The 27,943-nt window shown below is 39.8% G+C and overlaps 1 protein-coding gene across 1 annotated transcript; it reads left to right on the top strand.

Moving 5' to 3' along the window:
* The first annotated feature begins 46 nt into the window (after positions 1-46).
* On the top strand, positions 47-27,458 carry ZNHIT6 (zinc finger HIT-type containing 6). Its single transcript, XM_072343331.1, has 10 exons — positions 47-164; positions 1,029-1,094; positions 1,177-1,283; positions 1,381-1,466; positions 1,786-1,889; positions 8,036-8,104; positions 8,889-8,969; positions 9,488-9,568; positions 23,886-24,010; positions 27,299-27,458. The coding sequence occupies exons 1-10, from the start codon at positions 100-102 to the stop codon at positions 27,382-27,384; spliced, it is 870 nt and encodes a 289-aa protein (XP_072199432.1). The 5' UTR covers positions 47-99; the 3' UTR covers positions 27,385-27,458.
* The last annotated feature ends 485 nt before the right edge of the window (positions 27,459-27,943 follow it).

Raw genomic sequence — 27,943 nt, 5'->3', positions numbered from 1 at the left:
GTAAGCCGCCAGGGGGCGCCGCCGCCCAGGAAACGCCGCGGCCGGGCCCGCCCCGACCGGGCCGCGTCGGGCAGCGCGTGGGGGCGGTGCGGCGCAGCCATGGCGGGGCAGGGCGGCGAGAGCCCGCAGAGTGCGGTCGGCGGGCGGAAGATGGCCCTGCAGAGGTGCGGGCGCGGGCAGGGTGTGGGATCGCGGCCCGCAGGGCGCTCCGCGGGTCACGGCCCGGTCCGGGGAGCGCCCCACCGGGATCCGCGGAAAGAGGGGCCGCCGAAATGAGAGGCTGCGGCCCGCGCTCCTCGGCCGCGTGGGGCGGCTCGTTTCGCCCGTGTGCGGGATGGGTCTGGGGGAAGTGATGGTCTCCGGGAGCGGCGTCAGCCATCCCTTGCGCGGCGCGGGTGTGCAGCAAAGAGGCGGAGCCGTTTCTGGTTTATTTCGCGGTGTGCGGAGAGCTGTCCCGTGGCGCTCAGTCCGTGCGGCGCAGTGCTTCGCCCCGCCGGCAGGGGGCGCTGCCGCGCAACACCTCCGAGGCGGCTGCGGAAGTGCGGGGCGGGGCGGAGAGCTGATGGCTGTCGGGGCTGCTTCGTGTCTGCGGGGTCTCGGCTCGTGGGCTTTGGCGCTGGCCGAACTCTCTCATGGTGTTTCTGTCCCGTGGTGGGCATAGGATGTGGCGTTCGGTGGCAATGGGGATCTCAGACCACGAGAGAAATAACAATGCACTGTGTGGAAAGTGTTAACTGCAGAGAAGCTGTGGCTGTGCTGGAGGGTGGAGCTGGCTGCAGACAACGCACCAACGCAGCCTTACTGTGTGTCCAGCTCCGCAGCTGGCCTGGCTTTGCGTTCCCCAGAGCATCTCTACAGCGAGTTTTAACATAGGCTGGGCCCTGGGGAGATGTTCCCACAGTGCCATGTGGGTAGGCTGGGCTGACACAGCAGTGGGGCTTTCCCTGTGCAGGCCATTGCCACGTGCAGCTGGTGCCCTGCCCGGCATGGCCGCCCCTTCCACAAGAGCTGCTTTCTGCTTCTTTCAGATGTGAGACGTGTGGCGAAGAGGAGGCCAAGTACCGGTGCCCACGATGCATGAAATACTCGTGCAGGTAGCTGTTACCTGAATTAATTTGTCTGCATTCTGCCTGCTGTCCCGTTAGATGTGACACTGATGTGTTTTTGTCCTTTCAGCCTGTTGTGTGTGAAGAAACACAAGCTTGCCCTGAGCTGTAGTGGAGTCAGGGACAAAACTGCATTTGTTTCTGTGACTGAATTTACTGACTTGAACCTTCTGAGCGGTAAGAACGTTCCAAGTACTTTTCAGAACTCATCATTTCTAATAGTTGACACTACAGTTTTTTTTTCTGTTCTGTGTTGTTTTTTTTTCCCCTCCAGATTATCGGTTCCTGGAAGATGTGGGAAGAGCAGCTGATGCTGCTGCTCGAGATCTGGCTGTGCATCGGCCGACAACAAATAAATTCGTACGTTTCACGTGAGCAGTTGTGACTGCTGGGCATGGGTTTGCTGCCTTAGAATTCCTACTGAGGTGCTCCCAGGCTGAGTTTCAGGACTGGGGTCTCCACTGTGTAGGTGTGAACAACCCCAGATTTTGGAGAGGTCTCAGGGCTTATGCAATAGTAATATTGATGGCTACATCCAATTGCATGGAAGAATAAATTGCTGGCATCATGCGTATTCTTAAAATATCCCATACACGGCTGTTCTTTCTGTAGTTTTCCTATAATTCAAATAATGTTGTTCAGACTAAAACATGTATGTATATTTTTTTATTTTTGGTAGATCAGTTACTTGAGAAACAGAGCTCGAAGGCATAATATCAATCTGAAGACATTGCCCATTGGATTCACCAAAAGAAGAGAAAATTCAACCATCTTTAATAAGAAGTGAGTCCCCAGCTGGCTGCCAGGCAATGATGTTTTGCTTTTGCTGAACACATAATGGTGCGAATGTAAATTCACCAGCATGCTCACTTTCAGAATCTATTAGATGCACAACTTTCCTACAATAACTATTTAGATTTAGTGTTTCCTGCTGCATTTTGTGTTTTTTAGGCTGTTTGTGTTCAGTTTAATAACTTGTGCAATTCAGGCTTTATTTTGAAAACTACCAACGTGAGGAGAAGGAGGAATCAGTGCTGTTGTGTATCTCATCTGTTAAATGTCAGTGAAGGCTTTTTCAGGGCGTTGTTGTTAGAGGAGAACTTATATTTAAAGGTTGTCGACAGAAGAGTAATATGGAATGGTTACGAAAGATTCCTGTCCCTGAAAACAGCTGCCTTGGGGTAGGAGATGGGTCACTCCTCATCCATTTACCTCTGTTGCAGACGTTGTAGGATTGGTGTATGCTGGAGTTTCTGCAGGGAAAAGGATCAGGACAGGCTTCAGGTGTTCTTTCCTTTATCCACTCTTCTGAGTTTTCTCTGATACCCAGACAAGTGCCATCTTTGCTTCTCTTAGTAATTAGATATGCCAGATCCAGATGATCTTGGGTTTTTTTGCATTCTTAGTTTTGGTGGCAAGTTCTGCTTTTCCTATGCAATTTTCTCCTTGTTCTGTGACTTAAAAACAGTGACCTATAGATAGGGGGGGTGCCCCATTGGGGACCAGCCACCAGGTGTCCCTCTTGGACAGACAACAACCCAAGCTTCTTGGCAGCCCCCGGTCATTTGTTCCTATCTATCATCTCTTCTGTTCTGAGGCAGAGGAACACTATGTTGTCCTCTACTCTTAAAAGGGTAGGAAGGAACCATCTGCAAATGCTTTCCAAGGGTACAGGATATGCACTGGGATCAGTACAGGAGTGGTTTTTCTTCTCTTCTACTACTTCTGTTATTCCTGTAGCAGTGGGCACAAATGTCTTGAATTCAGTGATATAGGTTAAGAGCTATTTATTTTTTTTAGTAGGTATGTTATGCCTAATCCGTATGTGGGTGACTGAGAAATATAGCCCAAGGTGTGATTGAAACAGAAAGCATCTATCAGACATTTAACAGCTGTCCCTTGTGACTTAGAGATAGGACGCATAACTACAGTCAAATTGGGAAAGCTCTGCTAGTAGTTGCTCTCTATGAGGTTAATACCTGGTAGTTGCCAGCATCTATGTTCTGTAGACCTGAGCCCACACTCATGCTGTGTGTCAGCCAGGATTTGTGGAAAGGTTGCTACAGGGCATGGAGATTGGAGGCAGCTCCACATAGGTGTGTGGAAATCTTTGTGCCTGCTCAGATGTCTCCTTTGTACTCTCTATGTGAGCCAAGCTGCTGGGCTGTTTGAGACAGGGAGGAGAGCCATCTGAAATGAGAAGGTACAAGATGTGTTCTGGTGTCATTCCCTGCCAGCTCTGCAGGGCAAGTCTGTGGTTGTTCAGATGTGTTAGCCACTCTTCATTTCCTAGCTTCCATTCGTTGGTTTGCGAAATTCAGAGTTATGAAAGCATATGTGCCAGTGCCAGGTAACATGTGAATAAGACTAACTTGTAATCTCAAAGAATGCAGATAATAGAGGTTCTTTAGCAAATTGAGTTTGAGTCCAGTTTGTGAAGTCTTATTTGGCTTGCGTATGGCTTGGGACATCTTACAGATGTGAATAAAATGTAGTATGGAGCCTTGAGATTAGTGGCAGTTCAATGATCATCAGTGCTGTGGAAACTACTCTGAGGTACATGTGAAAACCCTAAAAGGTTGGTCCTTTAGTCTTGAACTAGGTAAGGATAATTAGAATGAATTTTATCAAGTGTTGCTCATGTTAAGAATTTTCCAAGGAGTTATATGGGATGGTTTTGGGGATCATGTTGCTGTGCTGGAGCTGTTAAACTTCAATTCGGCTATCACTTGGTGCATAGTTCTGCTTGCTTTCAAGAACCTGCAGAAGTGACCTCTCAAGCAAAGAAGTGCTGATCTGAAGTGAGCAGAGAGCATGACTTTGGTGCATTTCAGTCTGTCGGTAGTTTTTCAGACCATCCCCATGTGAAAATGAGTAGTTACTGAGTTCTGTAGATGAGATTTTTTTTTAGTTGTTTACTTTTCATAGTGGATCTGATGGTCATTTTGTTTGTTTATAGAAGTGGACAGTGGTTTTATTTGTTAAAGATAATTACAGTTTGGCTTTTTAGGAGTCTTCCTCTGGTTTACACAGGGCTCTCAGCTCAAGACCATGGTGTTTGCTTATTGCACACATGGTCAGTGACATCTCTTTCTGCTGGGAGGTCCCTTGACAGAAGACCACGTGTTGCAGTGGAATTATTCTTCATCTTTTTCATTCATTGTCTTGTTTACTGTAACTAGGAAACACTTGAACTTTCAGTAGAAGTGTTGCAGTAGAAATATTTATTGTTTATACATCAAATCCAGGAATCAGCTTAACGAAGCTCCAGCAAAATGGAGACATCCCTTTTAGCGTGCTGTTGTTCAAAGCACAGCAGAACTCATTTTGGCACGGAATGTGTAAGTTGGTAGGAGGGGGAGAAGGAAACCATTGCGCTTCTGTATGATATCTTCTGTTAATGTTTGTTTGGATTCCACAAGAGAATCTAGTCATTTACTTGGACTAAGTCTTCATTGCTTAAGTAAGTTGTGAAAGGTGACATTATCCAAAGGAGTAGATACAGAGTACCACATGTTTCAATTAAACCTCAATGCATGTGGTGAGAGTACTGAGTATTGTGAAATTTGAGGATAGTTTAAGGATAAGGTCACTGTTTCCTTTTCATCTCTTATATCAGTTCAAAAGCACTTTTTAAAATCCACTAAGGCACGTACGTCAGGTCTCCAGATCCCAAAATCTTCTGTAGATCTAGGATCCGTCTAGGATCCTGCCCTTTAATTGCCAGCATCTATACTGCATACACCCAAAGTACTTTAAATGTCTTCCAGGGTACTGCATTAACTGTAGAACCAGTGAAGAAAATCTTTCTAGCTGTGCCAAGAGCTAGATGGAGGTAACAGTTATGTTTATCAGTGCTGTCTTTATAGTACTAGCAATAAAAACCTGTTTCAGCTGTCATGAATGTAAAAATCACTTACGTGTTGGTCTTTGGAAAAAAAAAGAAAAAGCAAAGAGGAAAAATTATATTGATTACAGAAAGTAATTATTTGGAAGTTTTAGGAAAAGTGGAAGGGAAAGAGTTACTCTAGTGTAGAACAGTAATGGCAGAACAACCTGTGCAGCTCTAGACACCATTTGCAGCTACATCTAATGCAGGGGATGAGGTCCTTAGCTTCTCTTTTTCTCTCTGATCAGTTTCTGTGCTTCTGAAGTAGCCAAAATAGGCTGTGAAGCCAAGCAATGCAGGGATGGGCTGCGATACTGTTTTTACTGACATCAAGGATGTGCTGTGCCTCATCCAGATCTGTGCTGTTTGATAACTTTATAGTCAGGGTTTTGGTATTCAAGCAAACTGTGGATTGACGTCCCATGGCAGCCGAGTGGCGTGGAATGCTTCAAGCAGCGTGAGCTGTTTCTCAACTCAGGATGACTTACTCAATTAAGCATTTTTCATTTAGACAATGAACATAGTACATGTCAGTTACATTTGAAGGAAATACTACCCCAGTGAGCCATAATGGAAAATGAAGTCAGTGAGATTTGGAGCCAGGATATCTAACATAAATCTGAACTTGTTGTGAAGCAGCTTTGATAGCATCTAGAGTTGACATCAAGTTCTTTATTGGGCAGGAGTCAGTGATGGTGAAGGATGCTTCCCTTTAATAATGGGCATCCAGGAGGTTGTTACCATTTTTTTCTGCTTATGGAAACTTGTGCAAAAGTATTATTGCTTTTCTATACTTTGCTTGACAGCAAAGTGTGTGAGGCTATTCCAGTTCTAAGCTTCTTTCTTTCTTGCCTTCTTCTACCCAGCTTTTCCCTCTTTCTGCTTGCCATTTACTGTTAGGCAAGCATATTTTGCAGAGAGATGAATTCACCTTGGTTTAGCTTTTAGCATGCTGAAAAATATCAGCGTTTCTGTTTTTCCAAGGTGGAACTTTCTGATATTTTTAAATTTCACGTTCAATCTTCCTGATCCCAGCTCTTTCTGTTCACTAATCCATAGACTAGATTGTGCCTGGAAGGGGGAGGGTGGGTGAGAGTCTGAAAAGATCCCTCTTAAGCTGATTATACAGCTGCAGTGATGAACTGAGTCTGCCTCAGTGAGCCCACAGCGAACTGGTCTTGCATGTGAAATCAGAATGTGCTGTGTGACCACAGTTTCTGTGGACACAGAGTAATCCTAACAGGTAGCAGATAGCTAGAAGTATTTCTGGAACATTTCTCACTGGAGTGTCTGTTAGAAGAAATGGCCCTTCAGACCGCATACGTGCTTCTGTCATCATTGTCATGCCTTGCTGTTTCTGCTTCAGGGGAGAAGTATCTGACAGTACCTTACTTTGAAGATCTCTCTTTAGAGGTTTGACAGAAAGAGAGTCCATGTCACAATACGTGTTGATCACTTCAGATAGGTGTGTATGGTCTGATGAAACAAATCAGTGGTGAATTACATGGAAAAAATGCTAGAAAGGCTCAGGTTAGTAGATAGTGTGTTTATAAAAGCCTCATCAGATGCTTCTTTCAGTTGTTAAGATGAGGAATTGGAAAAATTTGTTTCACTCAACTTGCAAAAACCTTTCAAAATTCGAGAATACTTGCTGACTTTGAGTTGTTTCTTTTTCAGTTCAGTAATTTAAGATCGTGTCATAGCAATGCATAAAGTAGCGTAAAAATCTGCAAGGCGAGTTGTCAGCTTCATATTGTGTGTGCAGTGTAATTAATAATGTTTTGTCACTTACTGTCCACCTCTGGTTGTACCATTTTCTTACCTGCTTCAGACCTGATCTGCTGTAACTTGACCTCTTCATTTAAGGAGGGATCCTTCATTCTCAGTTTTAACAAGCATGAGCAGATACAGGGCAAAAATCACGAGGCACATACAGCTCTACTGAGTCACGTGTTGCTTTGTGGACCTTAACCACCTGTAGTTCAGTTTATTCTAATATATTAATTGTTAGCTCCTTGGAGGGTTCTTGCATCTTTTTTGTTGGGGGGGTGAAGATAAAAGATAATACCTGTGATTGTACTTAGACTATGAGAAGTGTAGCTCAGCTGTAAAGCTTAGCTTTCCCCTAGGCGTAACTTAAATCAATAATTATGGATTTGGTAAGTATGCTTTATAAAGTGCCTGCATTGAAAAATTGATATGATAGTTAATTGAGCTTAGCAACTAACTTGTTTACTACTTTTTCACTTGATTGCATGTATGCTTGTCTCTGCAGGCAGTTAGATCCTGCTGGATAGTTCCATCTGCCTGATAAGCAAATTAAACAGCGTGTTTGAGCAACAGTGTGTTTATTTTTAATTGTAGCAGTACCAGAATCTTTGCATAACTGTTGCTGATTATCTTAGATATAAGGATTCATGAGTCTTAAGTAGTAAAAGTAACAGAAAATTTAAAAGTACCAGTTGAAGTTCCTGTGCTTCAGATAGATACCTGGCATCTGCTTTCTGAATCTTTAATGTTTGTTACAAATGTGAAATTCTAAACCAGAGGGGAGAGCCATGAACCTGCCTTTCAGACTGTTCTTTTTCTTATGAGATTTCGCTTAGAAAAAGGTTTTTACACTCATTGAACAGGACGGGAGAATTTAAAGCAATAAAAGGAAAAATGCTTTGCTTGAAGTCACTGTTGCCTTCAGCAGATTCCTGATCTAGAGTGACACCCTGTAGGCAGCTCTACCTTTCCTGATGCCATACTGCACTGAAACCATGCTCCAGAAGTTTCCAGAAGAAGGCAGGATGGTTTGCCAACAAGCGAACTGGAGAATGGAATGTAACATCCAAGTTTTGTCTCTTAGAGAAGCTTCCTGCTAGTTCTGTACTACATTTATTCTTTCCAGTGTCTGTTTTCACTGTTCTACTGGAAGGCAGCTTCCCTCCCTGCCCCAACATCTCTTGTATTTAGGTTGTGCTGTGGGAAGACAAGTAGTAGTTACCAGCTAACTAGTGAGGCATTAAGAATCTGCATTTCTTTTTCTTTTCAGGGAGCAGAAGTTCTACTGGCATTTGAAGCTTGTATTTCCTCACTGTCATGCTGAATACACTTTAAAAAGGTAGAGTTTGAAAAATGGATTTTTAGAAATTACTCTGTTGGAATTCAAATGGAAAATATTTTGATCCATTCTTAACTGTTTTGTCATATGAGGTAAACTTGAAAACTTGTGTCTTAACTAGAAGGGCATTCAAATTTGAAAGGTATTTAAAGTTGTGCAGTACTTTCTTCTTTGAAGTCTTGGGAGGTTGTCAAATCAAAGGAAATATTTGTCTGTTACTCCTTCCTGGCAGTAAACAAGCAGCTTGTTTGTTTACAGTGGCAATATCCCTTCAGTTAATCTGTTCTGCTCTCATGGGGCAGAAGTGCAGCAAGGTTTCCATTCCTTCTTAGCCTGTGTGCTGGAGCTGACCTGCACATACAATGAAATGTTTTCATTGTTTACTTTGTAGGAAAGCCTGCAAGTGCATTTTGTAAAAGCCAAAAATTCAGCTTTTATTGACAAACGTTTCTCTCCTTTTTTCCTAGTCTAGAGGTAGATATGAAATATGCCAGTATCTACTTCTAGGTCTGTACAGACAACATGTTATGCTGCGGGGTTTTGATCTGGAGATACTCATCTGTTTACTCCTTGCAGATGCCAATGAAGTCTTAGTGTTGAAATTGATACAGAATTGTCAGTTACCTGGGCTGTATTGATCCACATTTACAATCCGCCCATGAAGTATTCAGGTGTACCACAGTAGCGTGCAAACGTACAGCTCTCTCTAAATGACTCAGATAATAGAGTTCTGTGTGCGTGATGAACCATGTCTTACGTATTTGATTTTTATCTTTGGGGAAAGGGTGCCAGAGGATAAAACGCTCACTGATATCCTTAAGCCCTACATTGATCCAGTGGAGTCAGATCCTGTCGTTTGCCAAAGGTGCGTATCGAGTTGTTTTCTGCCTTGTCCATATATTTTTGTTAATAAAAGGTGGGAGTGGTTCTGAACAGATTGGTTAGCCTCACTGCACTTCAAACATGGATGGCTGAGGTCTCTGTCAGCTGTACAGCTTTAGTTGCTGCGATGAAAACCATCCCAAATTTCACCAACCAAGTAATCCTGGAATATAGCCCCCACATTTAAACCAGGTGAAGATAACAAAGATTTATAACATAGAGATCAAGTAAAGCAACTCTCATTCTAAGAAACGTAGTGTAATTCAGCCCAGTGGGGGTGACAGTGATCCTTTTGTTTGGAGGAGTTAGAAAAACATACCAATAATTACAGCCCTAATTTTTAGAAGGTATTTTACATGTGGAAAATGCACTTTTTTGATGGAAAAATAAATGCTTTTGCTTGTTTACTTGTAAGAGATTTTCATCTTTTACAGATGATAGGAGGATGAGTCTGATGTACATCAAAGTTTCTTCATTTCTGTTGCATATTGTTTTTTTCAGATTAAAGATATATACAATGTCTCCTCAGTCAGATGTACAAATTTTAATGAAAATAGAGAACAGGAAGCAAAACTCCACCAGGTAAGGCGGCTCTTTGGTTTATGTGCATATTAATTAAATGCAGCAGAAAGAAAGAACACATTTCTTAAACTTTAAAACATGGTGGAGAAATAGCCCAATTCCGTGTATTAACTTTATTAACTTCTGTGTGTAATTACCAGCCACCTTAAAAATGATGCAGCAAGGATCTTATTTCTTTGTCTGTTTGTATGTCAGCACTGAATTATCTGCTTAAATATTGTGATTTGTAAATTCCACTAACTTGTATAGTTTAAGAACTGTGGCACTTGCAGCTAGATTGGTGGAATGGCAAGTGTGTCTGTATCTGAGCTGCTTCAGCAGCCATCCATGCAAGTGACTCAGCTGACTTCTAGATGAATATTAAGCAGCAAAGTACTCAGCTGTTAACCAGCAGAAGTGTGGACGTCCATTCCCTTCTTTGAGCACCTCTGTGAACATTTTAACCCCTTAGGAGAGTGAGTGGGATAGCTGTCTTTTTGAAGTATTGCAGCAAAAATGACTTGCTCATCAGCATCCAGTGGCAGCATCTGAAGTAACACATTTTTCTCAGTTACTGGCTCACCACTCTTCATGCTACAATATTGCTGGGTGTGGTTCCCAGAATTCTGACCTGTGAAGGATTGCTTTCTTTGTTTCCTGAACAGGCAATAATCTTGAATTTCAAAAATAAACGTTAAGTAAATCATTTCTGATGGTATAAATGCCATTTTGAACATTCCACACTGTTGTCATTGTTACTGAAAAGGATGTGTACCAGCTATAATGTAGCTTAGTGCGGTTGACCAGTGATTCCTAGTTAGGGTTTTTAATGTACGTTCTTTTCTTCAAATGTAACAAGTGGAAATAGCATGTTTCCCTAAATATATTATTTCTAAGGAGAAAAAAAAAGATATAGTTGTAACTGAACTCCTTGTTTATGCCACATTTCTTTTCCCAGTAAGTATTATTCAGATGAGAATAACGTACGTGATCACTCAAGCCACAAGAATATAAACTCATGGTTTTAGTTTTTTTCCCTCTTAGAAATCACTATTTGAAACAGTTTGTAACATCTGCCATCAGAGTTCTCACCTATAAACCTGTTGTTTTGAGTGGAATGTCTCTGCTGATTTTCATTTCCTTTAAGAATAGCAAATTGTGTGTTCTTAGAAGGGAAATGAAAAATGCTGGTATTGTGAACTTCCCTGGTAAGGTCAGTGTGGAAGGACCTGGATGGGTGCAGATTTCTGTTTTTTCTCTTTACTGTATTTTCCATGCATTCAGCACAGGCACTTCATTCAGGTTGTATACAGTGGTGCAACAAAGCAAAGAAGACTTTCTAGAACTTTATGCTGGGAAACCAGAACAATTTCTAATTTTAAAATGTTTTTGGCAGGCTTGGGTTCATTTGCTAGCAGAACTGCTCAGGACAGGTTCCCGGAGCATGGACAACTTCCGTTCCCTTCTTTGTACTCAAATTAATGCAGCAAAAACTGAAAATGCATTCAGATTGTTATTGCTTTATGTCACTTGTTACTGTGTGATTGGAATGGCAGCATTCAGAAAATGACGCTGAGTATTTGTCTGTATCTTTAACATACAGGAATTTATACACATTCTTTAGTTTTTCCCCCAGTATCTTAGTTTTAACACTTTGGGATATTTTTCAGTTATAATATAACAGTTAACTTCTTGCTTGACCTTTCAGATAGGTGTTTGGTTTCTTTTACATTTCAGGGTTTTTAGAAAGGAAGAAAAACTTGTTTTTGCAATAGCAGGTAAATTCACCTCTTGATCTTTTGAAATAGGGCATGTGAATTGCATAGAAGGCTTGGGAAATAAACTAGTGTCAAAGTGGGCAATCTCTGTTGCTCATCAGTTTCTTTTATTAATGAACCTTTTTGCTCTTCATAAATGGGTATAACACTTCCTTAGCTCATGGAGAGAGTGGAGAGAGATTCTTTTTCATGAAGCTTTTTAGAAGAAGCCCATGAAATACCCTGACATTCGGGCTTCATCTGTATTCCAAGAATCAGCTCTATTGGTTTTAAGCAACTCTAATTGGCAATTGTAGATTATAGAACTGTAGGAAGATAACAAGGTTTTTGGATTAGAAATGCACCTCCTGGTCAGTGGAGCAGGCCCAGCTGTAGCTGTGTGCACCAGTCATGGAAGCAGAGTGCTGAAAAGAAATTCTGCTACTGAAGGAAAGAACAAAATTTGTTTGAAGTGATAGGACAGCCACGTCAGCAGAAAAACATCTTTTGTCGGCATAGTCTTTGTCTCTGCCAGCAAGTTCTGGTGTGCTTGTGCTAGCTTAGCTGTTGTAACTAAGGCTCTCTGAGGGAATCTAAACTCTTAGACTCTACTTGCCTTATAGTTAAGAGGTCATTTACTTTGGTTTTGTCTACTTTATGATTCCCCCCAGTTAAATTCATTAGGGCATACGTTGTCTCATGGTAAAAATCAATACCTGAATTTGCAGTGGGAATGCTTGAACCAGGTCTGCTCAATTCCTAGCAGTGGCTGCTGACTGCTGCTTTGTGTCATCTTGATTGTCTCTGTTAGCTCACCCTTTACCACCGCATTCCATACAGTTCTGAACTCTGTTCCAGCATGGCAAAATGCTCTTCGTCACTCCGTGGGCAGGCTGGAGGAGTAGGATCGGTATAGTCTACTAATGATGCAAATCTACATAAACAGCCTGTTACCCAAACTTCCCCTGGACCTGCCAGAAATTACTTCTCCATGAATTCTAGGTAATGGGAAGGCTGTAAAACAAAAATGTGCGCTGTTTGGTTGGATGTTGTTTTTTGGCTTAGCAGAACCATTTGAGAAAAATATTTTTCATAGTTGGGATTATGGATTACCGAGGCAGTGCAGTGGTGTTTCAGAGAACATCTAAGCAGGATTATTATGGGTTATAAAATACTCGTCTGCTAGTTTTAAGATAAGTATCCTTACAGAAGGATTTTAGTATTTCCTGGGAATGTTTATGAAACAGGAGTTTGCGGTTCATTTTTTGGCTATTTTCTGCATTTCATTGCAAACAGTCCTTTCATTTTGAAGGTCCTTCACAGAATGCTTTAAGTCTTGGGAGTTTTCTTTTTTTTTCTTTCTCCAAAGATATAAATATTTCCAGTTTTTCACAGGAGTTCTGCAGAACTTTGAGAAGCAACTGGATAAATCCAGTGCTGTGTATTATCAATAGCAACTAAACAACGTGCTGCTTGTTTTCTTGCCCCTAACTGCTTTTCAGTTGTGGCAAGACAACTTTCCCATCTGTGATAAGCTCACATTTTGGCTTTCTTGTTCCCTATGCTGATCTCTATCTCCTATCTAATCTAAAACCAACTTGTAAGAATTGTTTTCAGTATGAGTTCATAGCACTCCATGATGGTTTGGATTAACCTAAAGTATAATCACTCATTGTATCCTCTCCTCTGTACCTGTCACCTAAAAGCCAATAACACCAGAACCCTCACATCACTTCATTGTCTTCTCATTTAGTTGCACTTTATAAAGAATCTTATGAAGAAAGATTCAAAGTCACGAGTGTTACACAACTCTTCTTTTTTTAAAACCCTGGTTTGGAAAGCATCTGCATTTGAGTGGTTTGTTAGTTTTCCATTTGTGGTACTTGCCTCTATCACCTCTTATGCAATATTTAGTTGGTGTCCATTCTCTCCTTGGTTGAAACTATTCCAAGAAAGGTTTAGCCACTGCCTCTTGGATGGTTTTTACAGTCTACATTCTTTCATAAAGTAGTCTTTTCTTTCTTCAGGATAAATTAATGTCCTGACTGCCTTCAGTCCTTTATTTGGGATGCCTTCAAAGTGACTTCATACGGTAAGAGTATTGTTTTTTCCACTAAGGGAAGAAAAAATGCAACTGCCAAATTACACAGTCTGATTTGGGAAATGCACTTTCTTCTTTTCCTGAGATTTGCCTTATTAGGCTTCGTGTAACAAAAAAAAAAGAAAACAAAACAACAACAACAAAAAAAGCAACTTGTAAATTCAACAGATCCTTGATATTTGTTATAGGTTAAATTAATGGCTGGAGAGGTACTTGCTCTTCCTTATTGTGTAAGATCATCCTATTTTTAAGGGAGAATGAACTAGAACAGATTTAGTTTACTGTGGATATTTTTATCTAAGACACACTGTTCAGTGATCTCTTTCTGGATTCAGTAACATCTTTCCTGAAGTCATTTGTTCTGTCTTTAACCGCATTTGTTTTGTTTAATGGGATCAAAAAGCAGTCCTTTCTTAAATGTCATTATTAGACTTTTATATATTCTTTTTTACCTGTTAGTATATTCAAATTGTTTCAGAATGTGTCACTATAGAATATTTTGAGAGTCTTTTTAGGTAGACTGCTGGACTATTTAGGTGCTTGTAAAACAGCCTGTCTGGCCTTAGAAGCCTTGTGAAGCCCACTGCTTTCACTGGACCATATCCTTCCAGGAACTCAGTGCAGAATGGCTTTCCTGTTGTAAAATAGCCAAGCTACCTCAGGATGTTGGTGTATCAGGTCAGTTGTAGTGTTGGTGTTTGTAGCAGTGGTACTGGTGCAGCTCATGCTTCTTTCACTGCTAAGAAAGCCAAAATTATCCAAAGCATTTTTGTGCCAGTTGCAACATCAAGGGGCATCTTACTTTCTGTGGTGACATTGGCTGGTGCAACATGAGAACGTTGGCATGTTTGCCTCTTCATTCTTGTGGACCACAGGGAAGAAAATGCTAAACGAGTATTGGAGGTTCTTCTCTACTAAATGTCATTGCTTTATGGTGGTGAACGCTTATTTTGCTTCGACTGATCCAGTGCAGTTGCTTCCCAGAAGCCTGGATGATGTTAGTAATGTTGGAGCACTTCCCTGTCTCAAGATCAGCTGGCAGAAATTAGAGTTCTTTCCTTGGATGACTGAGTTCTGTGCTCAAAGAGAATTTTCTTTTGTACTCTATTGTTTTTCAGTATCTGCGGGTTAGATCACATTAGTAGGTCGCAGTAGTCACAGTAATAGATTTAGGAAGATGAAGTAAGTTCTTCTTGCTTTAGCCTCTGTACGCCAACAGACTTTTATTGTCTGGGAATTCAAAGAGTAATATGAATTAATGGAAACAAATATTTTAAAATGTAATATTTATATTGAACTATTTGTTTTCCTGTCTTTACAAAAACATCTGTTATGTGTCTGATTCTCTGTCAGTGATTTTATGAGCATAAAATACTGTTAGATTGTATTTGTAGTGTTAGAGTTTTCCTTAGATAGTGTTAATTCTTTTGTATGATCTTCCCAGGGCACTTCCTTCTGCATTGTACTTTCTGAATAACTTCATGTGAAACCAGTGGAGCTTATAGATTTTGCTTTCTGCTTTTCATACGTGGTTTGGTTGTTTAAAAACAAACAAACAAACAAAAACTACTGCTACCAGCATGGTACATGGATCAACTATTGGTCAAATTTAGAAATCGTTTCAAAAATGCTACTTGATTCATCTGTCAGAACAAACATACTGAGGCTGGGCCTTCTCAAGCATTATTTTTCTCTGCATTTCCTGCAGGTGTTGAAAATTTCGTGGTGTTTTGTTAAGACTCTTTAGTCTTACTTAAGAAACAATTTCTCTTCCCATTTATTTAGTACGTGGTGTACATGAGACAGGAATTAGGGATACAAATCCCTGGCTGAACTGCTGGCCTTGGCATGAGTTGGAACAGACCCCAAGCTGGCTTTAGCCTACGCCAGCTGAAGATTGACAGTAGAATTCATTACTCTTCTCTGGCTCACAGCAGCTGGCACAAAAGCAGCTCTGCCACCCTTTCAAAGGCAGGGAGCTAGCTTACAATAGTCATTCTTCACTGCACAACTGTAGTCAGGCTCTGGCTACTTCGTACTGTTGAAGGGAAATAGCTTTAGGTCTGTAGTCTGTTTCTTAAACACAGCACTCCTGTGTATTGCTTGCTGCTGCTTTTTCCCAGAATGCTGGTTTTTGTTTTGGTTTATTTTTAATAAAACTTGTGGTTTTCTTACCAACTACTTTTGTTCCATTTTCTTGTAGGTCATTTTTAGCCTTCCCAGGTTTGTTACTGCAGCCATTTCAGCATCACTTCTCACTTGCACCTTCTTACTCTGAACATTGGTCTCTCTGCTGACAAAAGCAATGAGGAGCAAGAGATTCCGGAATATGCAGCTTTTACTGTAAAAAGTAGTCAGTTTTCCTTCCTATCTACTTACGTTCTTAACCCAAATCCTGTCTTACACAACATAAAAGGAAAGCAGAAAACTAATCATTGCTGATTATAGAAAGTATGTATGATCTGAATCTGTAGCATGCATAGCTAATTGTTTATGATGTCTGACTACAATTACTTGACCTTTGAGAAGATTTTTGGGATGATTCTGAACAAACAGAATTTGTCCATCTTACTATCTTGAGCAATCATTCTTTTTTTTCTTTTTTTTTTTCTTTTTTTCCTGAAAGGAATTCCTTTATGAACCAGTATGTGCCTGTTTTTTAAAGCAACAATCCAGTATTTTGTAACACACGCTGAATTATTTTGGATGAACTGTTTTATAATTAATGGTATTGCATTAGGGTTTTTGGAGTGTCCCAGCTAGAGAATCTCAGGCTGAGACATCTGTTGCACAAAGATTTATTTGAAGTCACAGTCTCAGCTCCAAAATTCTGCAGTTTGTGTTGCAGCAAGTGAGATCCAGACCTCTTACCGAGGAAGAATGTGTGAGTAAGTAAAGAGGTGGAGGATGAGATACCAATAAATGTGTTAGTGTTGGCTTCACCCAGCAGTTTGCCCTGTCTAGTCATCCAGTAGTGTTCTGCAAGCACCACAGGCAGATTTAAAGATGTACAAAGCCTTCAAGCTTGCAAAGCAGGTAGGCAGACCCCAAATTCTAAAATATAAGGAAAACTGCATAGTAGCCTCTTTTCTGCATCATAACTGGGTTTATAGGAGTGGCATACTCAGCGAGTGTGTATGCAGATTTTCTCTCCTCTCTCCAAGTAAGTGTACGTGTAGGAATGGCTGCTCCTAGAGCAGTTCTTGCAGTTTGCTCCAGCCCTTCATCTCTTCTGGGGAGCAGAGATGAACTTAAGCGTATGGTCATAATATGCAACATAGGGATAGTATGGCTTTCACTATAGTCTGTGTGCTGTGTAGCATGCACGTGTAAGGCAGACTCAAAGGCAAGAAGACAGGCTGTGAAGACCAAGAGAAGGCTGCAGTTTGGAAACACCTCTGCTGCCCCTCAGCCTGAAGAGAGAGTTGCTGAAATTGAGTTATAGAAGGGAGGAAACATGTTGTAGTATGTACTGAAGGATTTAATTCAGTGTTATGCATTTGGGTTGCTATTCAGTATTTTCCAGAAGTAGACAGAAGATATGCCTTAGAGATTCTATTTAATTGCTATTCATGGAAGGAAAAGGTAAGTGAGTCTCTGAGTTGCAGCTAGCTGAGTTTCTCAGTTTTGATCACCAGGCAGCACAGGGAGGCTGGAATGAAGCACTTTTAGAAGCAAACATACATATTCGTTTGTGTTTGAGAATAGCTGAAGTGATAGACTGAACTTGGAAGCTGCAGCACTGTGAAAAATGGCACATTAGCCATCAGTGTTTTCGCAGAGGCGTAGTAAAGGGGAACCTCTTTGAGCTCCAGTGGGAAAGGAGAGATCTTGTTATTTCCTTATGATGCTGCCAAAGGGGAATCCCTCTGTTTTTTCTTCTTCCTGACGGAAATGAGCTAGGACTGATTGTTTCGACCCCGCCAAGGAGGGAATTGACCTTCCTGCTTGTTTGCCAAGAAAATAATTTGTTTTCTTTATTTCAGAGCTTTTCCTTTTCTTTGTAAAGCATTAGTAACCCCTTAATGGAAGGCTTGTTGCGCTTTGATTTCCATGCTAATAAGTATCGATTTCTGGAAGTATATCCACCATTTAGCCCAGAGTGTTACTGATATTCAGACAGTCTTCATATGAGCGAAATTTGAAAGCTTTGAATTTGCTATTTGAGGATCTTGAATACCAGAAGTAACAACTCTGGTTTCTGAAGTAGAGGTTCATTAGGCAAACTGAAACGTAACAAGAAAATTATTGCCAGTTTATGAGGGCTTATTTCTAATCAGCCCAGTATCTCTGTAAATCATGTTAATGCACTGCTGACTTCCATTAAGCTTTCAAGTGAGATTTGACCTATTCGTTTTCTGAACCTGGTTTATTAAGAATTTTTCACTGCATCCTTTGTTATCCCTTGGTAAACTCCCCACCTCTGTAATTATTTACAATATCATCTCATGAGGTTGTGTAATAAGTACTGTAATTGAAGTTGGCCTGTGACAGTCACTTTTTCCCAGTGATTATGCCAGTTTTTTATTAATGCTACAAGTCACTTAGCTTGATTTCCCTGCCTTTTTGGGGAACCACCCACAACTTTTGCTTATGCTAGAGATGCCACTAAAATCTTCGCACTTTTTGAAACTAGAGTAATTCATCTTTGGTATTCAACTCATTCTCTTTCTAATAACCTTTACCTCGTGAATTTTCATTTTCTCTTCAGGCCTTCTGGCTGTCATTGACTCATTGTGCTGGTTTGTTATCTCATTGTTGTCTTAGTCATTATACCCATTTACAGTGTATCTGCATAAACAACTTAGATTTATAAGCCATAAGCTTTTGAGCAGTATCTGCAGTTCCCTGGCAAACTTCTGTTTCTGTAAAGGACAGTTGCTGTGATGCACTTAAATGATAGTATGCTTACTTGCTGCTGGATTTTATTTTTTCTTGTCATGATGTCTTACGAGATGGGGAAAATATTTGCTTTCTTGAAATTTCAGTATCGCAGTTTCTGTGTTCTTTGAACTAAATTCTACTGAATCCAAGAAAATGACATTAGTTAGCTTCATATTTTCCTCCTGTTTGTTTTATTGTACTTTCTCCCTTAACTAAAAAATTCAAGACGGTTTATTCTTCACTTAATCTTTAGATTACTTTGTATCCCGAGTCCTTTAACCACATCTCTCTTAATGCTCTGTCCACTAAATTGTTGTAACAGATGCCTTATCTGCTTTACGGTTGTTGCCATCAATTGATACATTTTTCCGTGGTTGTCACTGAAGAACTTTTACTGTGTTTTTTCCTTCATGCAATTGCCTCATTCTCGAGAGATTTAAACAAGGATAGTCTTTGTGCTTCTACAGCAGCATACTTTTATGTTGCTTATCTCTACTTTCCATTAACTCTTTTGTATATTTTATAGGGTGAACATGATCAAACCATTGAATCTTTCTGGACAGCTACTATTGTACCCAATAATCTGGGTGACAATTAGTGTCCCTCTTATCTTTTCTTAGGCATTACTTCTTTTTTTTTTTTTTCCTTTTTTTTTTTACTTCCAGGAAATTTCTGATATATTGATATATGTTGGTAACAAGAGTATTCTATAATACTTCCTCCTTGTTTATACTTCAGTTTTCAGAAGGGTTTTGATTTGCCTAATATAAGGGCCTCTTACGACCCAGAAAAGAGAGGAGACTGGTTTGTTATAGCTTGTCTTAATAGGGTTTTTGTGTACAGATGGCCTATGGTTAAAATACAGGAATGAAAAGGAACAGTGTCACAATTTCTGCTATGTGCCTTTTTGCATTCTGTATATATAGGTGAAGTTAGGAGGAGATAATGAAGTCTGAGATGCTTTCTTGGCATACTGGCAGCTTTTCTTCCTGTACTTTTCCAGTTGCTTCCCAACAGGACAGTTGGGCCAAATGCTGGTTAGAAGAGGTTGCCACTTGTCTTAATTTTCCATTTTTTTCTGAAAAGAGAGAAAAGTTACTCTGCTGTGATGGAGATGTTGCTGATAATGGTGATTTGGTTTGAAAAAGGGGCTGTGTAGTATAGTTCAGTATAGTTCTGAATAGTTCAGCTGTTGTTAAGAGTTATGTTACAAAGGAAATATTACAGCAAGTAATATCCTTTATGGTTTCTCTTTTTGTTTTTTTTTAAAGACTCTGCCCTGTTTCTTGCTGAATTTTCTATTTCTTTTCCATGCATATGGACTACAAAAATTGACTGTTGTAGATTTTTAGAATGTCAGAGTTGTGACAAAGTTAAATATTAAAAGTCTGCATTATTTCAGTACAACATGTTTACTTTCTGCCATATAACTTTCCTTTCATATCTAATTCAAGAGTGCATTTCACTACTTCCATGTTCACCAAATCATAACCACACAAAGAGGTTATTCACCACTTAGGAATGAAAGTCCATCTGGTAGCTATTATCTTTGCTATGCTACAGCACTTCACAATGAGTGCTTGGGAGAGCATTTAAAAGCTGTACCCAGTATTTGCTTTCTTCTAGGCAAATGCAGATACCTAGAAAATGCTGCCCTCCTTCGCTTGGGGACATTGAGTGGTGGAGGAATGCTCTTTCTTCTCATAAATTAGCAGAATATTGTAGATTTTTGCCCTGAAGTAGATAAACATGATTTATTGTATCTGAATTATGCAAAGGAAATATTTTGATGTTTCCACTCAGGAAGAAAAATCATCTTTGTTTAAAATGTGAATAAAAGTTTTAGCTGATACCTCTGTCAGGAAAGTTAGGAACACTGTTATACAAACATCTATTTTACTGATGTTTGTAATTATTTAGACTGGTTAAAAAAAAAAATCTTCTTTACTCTCTTTCCAATAGCCAGAAGACTAAATTAAAGAAATAACATGGTTACAATTTATCTTTAATTCCAGATTGCAGTTTTTTCTCTATTATTAAAATCAAAGTTCCTGTAGATGACATTCAGGAAAACCTGATCAGCAGGGAATTTCCTGCTGTCTGAATTTGTGGAGACAAGTTGCACCAGTGAGTGATAGCCCAGGGCTCCCTTTGAGAGATATTGTTGTGATGCTGTGACCTAATATAGCATTCCTGTGTGTGGGAGACAGATTAGGAGGCTGAATTTTTGAGTTCCTGGAAGGTAGCAGAATAGCTATAGATAGTAAAATTACCCCTTGCAGAAGTTTGCAGGTGCCAGCAAAAGTGCAGAGCCACAGTTAGCTTCAACAATTTGGTAAAGGTAACAAAGCAATGCATAGAGCAAATGTTAAAGATTCTAAGGGAACAGATGTAGGATTGCTGAATCTTGTTTTCTCAGTTGTCTGAATTTTTTGTAGCCATTCAAAGTGCTTGCTGGCAGGCAATTTTTGTTTAATTTTTGTCTTTTAAAAAGCCGTTATTGTTACTTCATTCCAGCTAAAACCAAAAGCTGTTGTCTGCCAAGATTGTCTCTTTGTGGTCCTTACAAATGGAATCTTCTGGAGAAAAAATCCAGGCCATTTTCCTATTTTGTGACAAGGGCATTAGGCCTTGCTTAAGGCAGGGAAATATTCAGGAAAGTACATTAGGTGGGGGGAGTAGGACACAGAAACTGAGGGAGTGAATGGAAGGGGCAGAGGAAGTGTGTAGCAGGTAAATACTGGGGACAAAGATCCAGGGAGGATGTAAAGAGAAGTCCCTCAGAGCCAGGAACTGGAGAGCTGAGTGAGGCATTGGGGGACAGCAGAGTGTGTTCAGTGCCAGAATAGGAAAGATGCTCTGCTGCAGGATGTGTAACCACAAGTTGAGGGAGGAAAAGAAACTCTGTATTACTTGGTTCTTTCCAAATTTATACTTCAGGGCTGTGATGCATCGCACGTAGGTTTAAACTTGAAGGGCCTGAAACAAGTTGCAGCCTGGTATAGATTCATACTGGGTTGGCTGGGCAGTCCTGGTGGTACAGGACAGGTAGGTAAACATGGTGAGAACAAGAATGTCAGACACAAGTTCTCCACCGCACTGTGCCAGCCTTGCCTACCCCATCTCTGGTGAGGCCTTGGCCCTTTGCTAACACCAGGGCTGGTGTGTTCGGCTCCTTGTGGTACGTGACTCGTAAGAAGCTGTTCTGTTTCTTTTTGAGGATTCACGCTTTTCAGTTTTTGTCACAAGCAAAAATTGAAGTGGTGAGTTCAGGTTTCTGGAAAAGCAGTATTACAGGGCAGCCTCATGGCTAGAGGCTCATGCTTTACTTCTTTGATAAGTTGGGGAGGTTTTTATTCTGATAAAGTCTGTCAGAGAAAACCTGAAAAGTCAGTCTTGCTCAGCAGAGCCATCCTATATTTGGCTGAAATTGAGTGACAGGTATTTTTCTTTCAAGATCATAAATGTGCTCAGTGAAGGAAGAGGCTGACAGGTGGATTAGCAGGAAACCTTAACATGTTTGTGTGTAAAAGAATGAGTGTATTAGACTGTTGTCTTGGTAGGATAGAAACAAACTACAAAGTCTGAGAACAAGAAGCACTAGGCTCTTTGTTATATTCTCCCTAAAGTTTACAGCACAGATTATGAACTGAACATTTGGATTTTTTTTCTCTGTCATTGTCAACCAATAAAATATACTTTAAGAACAAAAAAGATAAAGCTCTGACTTAGTGATCTAATGCTTTAGTAATTTACTATCATAAAATAGTTCTAAGTACAAATGTTTTATCTTATGCCAAGCTGGACACTAAAGATGTTTTGTCTAAAACATGAGATAATGGAAAGTGTATTGTGGCATGTGAATTAGTTTAGCCTCTTAGTGGTAAATGTTTGCTTAACCAGAAAAGAATGTGTTGAAGTTCTTGCCAAAGGGAAGGTATTGCCATATTTTGCATTTAGAGTACTGTAAATAAAGCAGTAAATATACTTCTTTTCATGTGTGTTAATCCATAAGTAATGGATATATTCATTCAATAAGAACTGCAGAAGACTGTTACCCCTTTTAAAGGGTTTCACTAAGAACAGGTCATAATTACTTTGGGTTGAGAGAGACATGAAACCAAATATTTTCATGATGATTTGAAGTCGAATATGAGAGAGAAATAGTTTCTGCTCAAACTACGTTTCTTTGAAATCCAAAGAACTAAAATTCTGTTTGGCCTTCAGTAATCTTATCTACTGACTCCTCTGATTTACAGTTCTTCATCACACATTACTGAAAATCATGAAGGATAAATTCCCTTCACCTATCCAGTGTTGTCAGGTTTTTTTGTTTGTTTATTATTGGTTTCTGTGAGATTTCTTGATCAAGGTTTTTTTGTTGTTGTTTTTTATTTGTTTTGTTTTGTTTTGGGGTAGAGTGACAGAAGAAAGCCCAACTGCATAACAGATAAATGATCAGAGAAGGTAGAGCAGCTATGTGAAATTTATTGCCCAGTGCATTTTGGTTTGGAACTTCCTTTGGCTTTAAGTGATACAGTAGCTTAATAGTAATAGAATAATCCTGATTACAGAAAGAATTGCGTAACTCAGATTGTAGTGCAATATCAGAGCATTTGTTGGATGCTGAGGTTGCATCAAGTAAAAGAAACGGGGTTTAGGTTGTAAATAGAGTTTTGAAATAGCTCTTGCTTTCCCCAAGATCCCACGTGCAGGTTTCCTCTTACAGAGATGAGAGAGAATATTACATTTCTAGGTTATAATTGCTGAGAAGGTGTTCGGTTTAATTTTTACCGTGTTTACTAATATGGATATTTAAAACTGGCTTCACCCTTCAGGGTGAAGTGGAGCTGTTTTGTGGGTCAGGGTTGTGCAGCTGAGTCATGTGCCTCTCGTAGCACACATTGATGCACAGCTCTTTGCTGGGGTTTCTTAGAGCTAGTGCTGCAAGCAGAGGTTTTGTACCATCTGCTGGAAATGACTGCTCCAGTGGCAGTCATTGCTCTCTTTTCTGGGTAAGCAAGCCTTACATCTTCAAAACCAGCTCTTCTGGTGTTCCTTTGCTTTAATGGTAGACCGTGTATGCTTTTTATTTTGTCTTTCCAATACTTAAATGATAATTCCTAATGCCATAGGGTATAATATTAAACATATAAATGAAACCTGTAGTGTTCAAAAGCCAGTAAGCAGTGAAAAAAAGAGAAGTGCACATGTGTATTAAACATATACTAAGAGTGACTGAGTGGGAAAACAAGTAGAACAGTGAGTCTTAGTTTCAGTTTAGAATCTGATTTTGGTTAAGATATTCATTAAGAACTCTGAAAATGTCTTAGCCTGTAAAGCAATTTGAATTCAGTTTTCCTCTTGTTCTCAGACTTAGGTGCTAGAAGGGTTTGAAAATAAAATGAATGTGATTGGGTAATAAACCCAAATATGTAATTCGAATCATAAGATATTTCTTCTGAGCATGATAACATCTGAAAATCCTATGAACTGCCAGAAAGCTTTTTTTAAATTATTTTTTATTTTTAAGAAAGTGTACGTTACGTTCTTGGTAGTATTAAAATCCAAAATAAACTTTCCTGTTATTTCTAAGGTACAATGAACTGGATGCCAGTAGAAGCCTCCTAGAAAATCTGAAAAACAAAGTAATAATTGAGTACCCAACATTATTTGTGGTCTTGAAAAAACTGAAGAAGGACATGGTGGTTCTTGGCCAAGGTAAGCATATATTTATTTCCTGTTATGCTATACTTAGATATTTTAGTTGGATAAACAATAATCAAGGATACACCCATTATTAATGCCAGGAATGTACTGTACGTCTTGTATTTATTTCCCTCGGAATCTAAGAGATTGCTATTAAAAAGCTGCTATAAATATTCTGTCATAAATGTTAAAGTTGATGGCTTGCATCAGTAAGTGGTATCGTATGTGTTTGTCCTAAGTTTGTTTACTGGTGCTTCATCCATTTTTGTATAATTTTAGCCACTAAGGTAATGCAGACTTGTGCTAAATTTTGTACATAGCATTTCAGTGGGGTTGTTTCTAAAAGGTTAAGCTGTCAGTGGAAGATTAGTTGTAAGTCAGTCTGCTCCTGAAAAGGGAATCGTGATGATTTCCCAGTGTAACTCCTAAAATTGGACAAATAATCCTCAGTTATAGCACAATCATTGAAATGGTAATGGCAAAGCAGCTTTTTTGGGTAGGTTAAAGCACTGTTATTTTGTGAAGTACTTAGTTGAGGGAAAGTTTTGATCTTGAACTTAGCTTAATGGGCAGTCCAGGTCTAGCAGAAATTTGTATTTTAGTTTTTAAGTTCTTTCTCATTCTTGTCTGAGCAGCTTGATTTGCCAGTGTTCACCTTAGGATTGCATGTGGACTTGGTTTATCCATTGTTTATAGGTCTAGGTCCCTTGCTACCAGAAGGTTTAGATGTCAGGAGGGAATTACAGCTCATTGACTTGTAACCTCAGTCTGAACTGTGTGGTTGCCATTATCACTTCTAGAGCTGGCAGAGAGGTTGTGTGTGTAAGGGTACAGACACCAAGAAGTAGTGAATGAGTGACTGTATTTTGAGGTCTTGCTGCTGCGTGGTGATTCTGTATGAACGTAGAGCAGAAGGCTGAGGGAAGAGAGCTGATAGCTGGGAAGTTCAGATAGCTCTCTCTCCCAGTGCAGTGCAAGGATGCATCTTGCAGACAGTGGTTGTCCACTGCTGCAGGGATCCTTCACTTAGCTCTCATCCCCAAAGCTGGTATTTGGGGAATGTTGTCAACTATTGTGGGCTTTGGGAAACATTAATTTTCTTATTCAGTTTTGGTAACTGTTTCTGTAAATTCCATCACGATCAAGCACGTGTTGGGCTGTGGAGATTGTGACAGGAAGATGCTACAGCTAATGGCAAAAGGAACAAGATTTTTTTTTTTCCCTTTTTCTCCATTTTTGTTGTCTTCATAAAGCCTTAGAGTTTGACTTGTGGAGGATGTTACTTTTATATCAGGCCAACAGAACAGTTACTTTTGAAAGTTGCCTCGGCAAAACAATTACATTCCTGATACTTCTGGTCAAGTGGTAACAAGTTCTTTTGAAGGAATCAGAATAGAAGTAAATAGTGACCTACAGAATGTTGCAAACTGTGCATTTTAGTAAGGTCTCAGGAATATCAAAGATAATTTGTGTGTATTTGTAAGCTTTCCCTCTTCCCTTTAGCGTTTCTTAGGATCTTATACATGGAAGCTAAACATTTTACACTGTCCTTGCTCTGGCTTGGCTGTGTGTTTAGGCATACAGCACAGACAGGGATTACAAATAAACACTTTATTTTCTGGTACTGAATTCTTCCAAGTTTCCAGTCCTTGAGATTCTTTCAGGAAAAGCATGTTCAGAACAACAGAATGGGAGGGGGCCTTATGTCGCTGTTATTTGTAGGCAAGAAAACCACTTCTGTAGAAGTGTGTCACCATAATCATACTCCTGTTTTGTGTTAAGACCCCTTACAGAGTAATGGAGAACACGGCAACTTGGTTGCTTTACCTGCTGTTTCTGCAGGTAGTTTAAACCCAGAGTTCAAATTTTACATTGAGTAAACTGCCAAGAGTTTTATGCTGGCAGAGACTGGGCAGTCTTAATTCATAGGCAATGCTATCAAGATTCAAAAAGCGTGTTCTTTTTGAGTGCAGACAATCTATATTTGTATTAAATAAAACTTACTATACATACAGGCTAAACCAAAGTTCAGATTTGTCTGTCGAGCTTCTTTGTGAGGCAGATTCTTTCATGCAATGTTTTGATGCTTGACTTGCTCACAGCAAAAAATACAGGTGCTCTGATTTCAGCATACAAGGTCAGTCATGGCTGAAGATAGTAGGGGATTATAAAAGTTTTCACAGGACTTAGGGGCAAAAATAATCTTTGTGCATTACTCCGTACATATCTGGCATATAGATGTTAATTGATTATACACTAGATTTAATGTAGACAAAATGTGACCTCTGATGTTTCTGGGTGAAATGCTTCTATTTTCTTGTACAAATTCCATTGAGACTGTACAGGTGCACGCTGTGTCCTGTGTACTGTCCATGTTTGCCAGATGTAGAACCGATCCTAATAAGACAGTAACTATGCTTCATCAGTTCCTTTTGGGTAAAGTTTGCTAATGAAGCCTCTGACATTAAATGCTCAAAAATGTCTTTGAATTCCTATTTGGATCAAATGCTGAAAATATCAATGAGAGCAGCATGTGAATCACGTGCCTGCTTGGCTGTAGTTTATTTTTGTGCTGCTTGAGTGCTACCAACCAGTGGCATTTGGTGACCTCACTGCGAGGTGACAGGAGTCAGTGCTCATTAAGGAAGGGTTCCCAGGAAGCACAGCTTAAGACCAGTTTGGGAAACGAGTGCTTCATGATGTGATCTCAACAGAACGCAGCAGCCTGTTCTAAAGCACAAGTTACTGTGCAGCTTTAACCTCACCAGCCACTAGCTTGTGGATTCATGCAGCTTGACACCATCTTTGGGATGCTGGAATATGAGGAAGGAGCACATATGTGCCTCATCGTAATTGTCCATTGAGAATTTCCCAATAGTTCCTCATCTTAACTGAAACCCTAACAAAACTGCTAATGATTTATAATTCATTACAGTTGTAATACGTTTATGTAGCAACCCCAAAAACAACATTTAAAACAAATCAAGAGAACAATTTGAACTCAGTAGATGAAGAGTTTTGTATGTGATAAGTATTCTACTTAGCTGCATGACTAAGAGACTGAGATTTAAAACCTAAAAGAATCCCTAACATTACCTTGCTTTCTCCTTCAGCAATGAAGCCCTATGCAGGGCTGTATCCTTTACTGAGATGGTTCTGTGTTATGAAATAATTGTCCTTGAGGAGACTCTGATTAAAAGGAAAAGAATATTGAAAACACTGCTTCTGTGTGAGCGAACTGGAAAAAGAAACTGCTGAAACTAATGGTTTGTTTGTTTGTTTTGTGTCCTGCACCCTCAGAGGCCAGAGAATCTGCAGAGGACTCGGATAGTGGAAGTTCGTCTCTTTCGTCTGAGGAAGAAGGAGAAATTCGGGAGAGTTCATGACAGTTCTTGAGAGAAGAGGGTGGGATGAGCCTTTTATATTTTCTTATTTAATTAAATCTTTTTTGCACAACTGATTTCTCTGAGGTTCAGTTTGGTTTGCTTCACTTAAGGCAGCACTTCCAAACTGCCTCCCTGACTTTGGATTTAGTATGCATATTTAGGTATGTAAATAAAGAGATTGGGAGTGGCTGGTTCCAGGAAAAAAAATCTACAGATTTTACTGCATAGCACCCATTTGTTCATGTGTCTCTATTAAATCAGTAGCCCAAATGTAAAGTTTCCAAGTTGGTTTCAACAATATGTATTTTTTTCCTTTTATCATAACACCTCAGTGTCAGATTTCTGTAAGTATAAATACCACATATTTGTGTTTATCTGTGGATTTGAGTCACGGTACTTCAACTTACTGATAAAATCTCATGTTTCATTAGATTAACTTCCTTTTAGAGTATTTCTTGGTCATGTAGAGCTGCATGTGATCTTACTTTAATTTGGACCTCAGTCTTCTGTGTTGCCGTTTTGGGTGGCTGATACAGTAGATTTTTTTTTTTTCCAGACT

Source organism: Excalfactoria chinensis, chromosome 8 (genome assembly GCF_039878825.1).
Source record: "Excalfactoria chinensis isolate bCotChi1 chromosome 8, bCotChi1.hap2, whole genome shotgun sequence".
In the NCBI taxonomy this organism is placed as follows: Eukaryota; Metazoa; Chordata; class Aves; order Galliformes; family Phasianidae; genus Excalfactoria; species Excalfactoria chinensis.
This window is presented reverse-complemented; position numbering and strand designations above follow the sequence as displayed.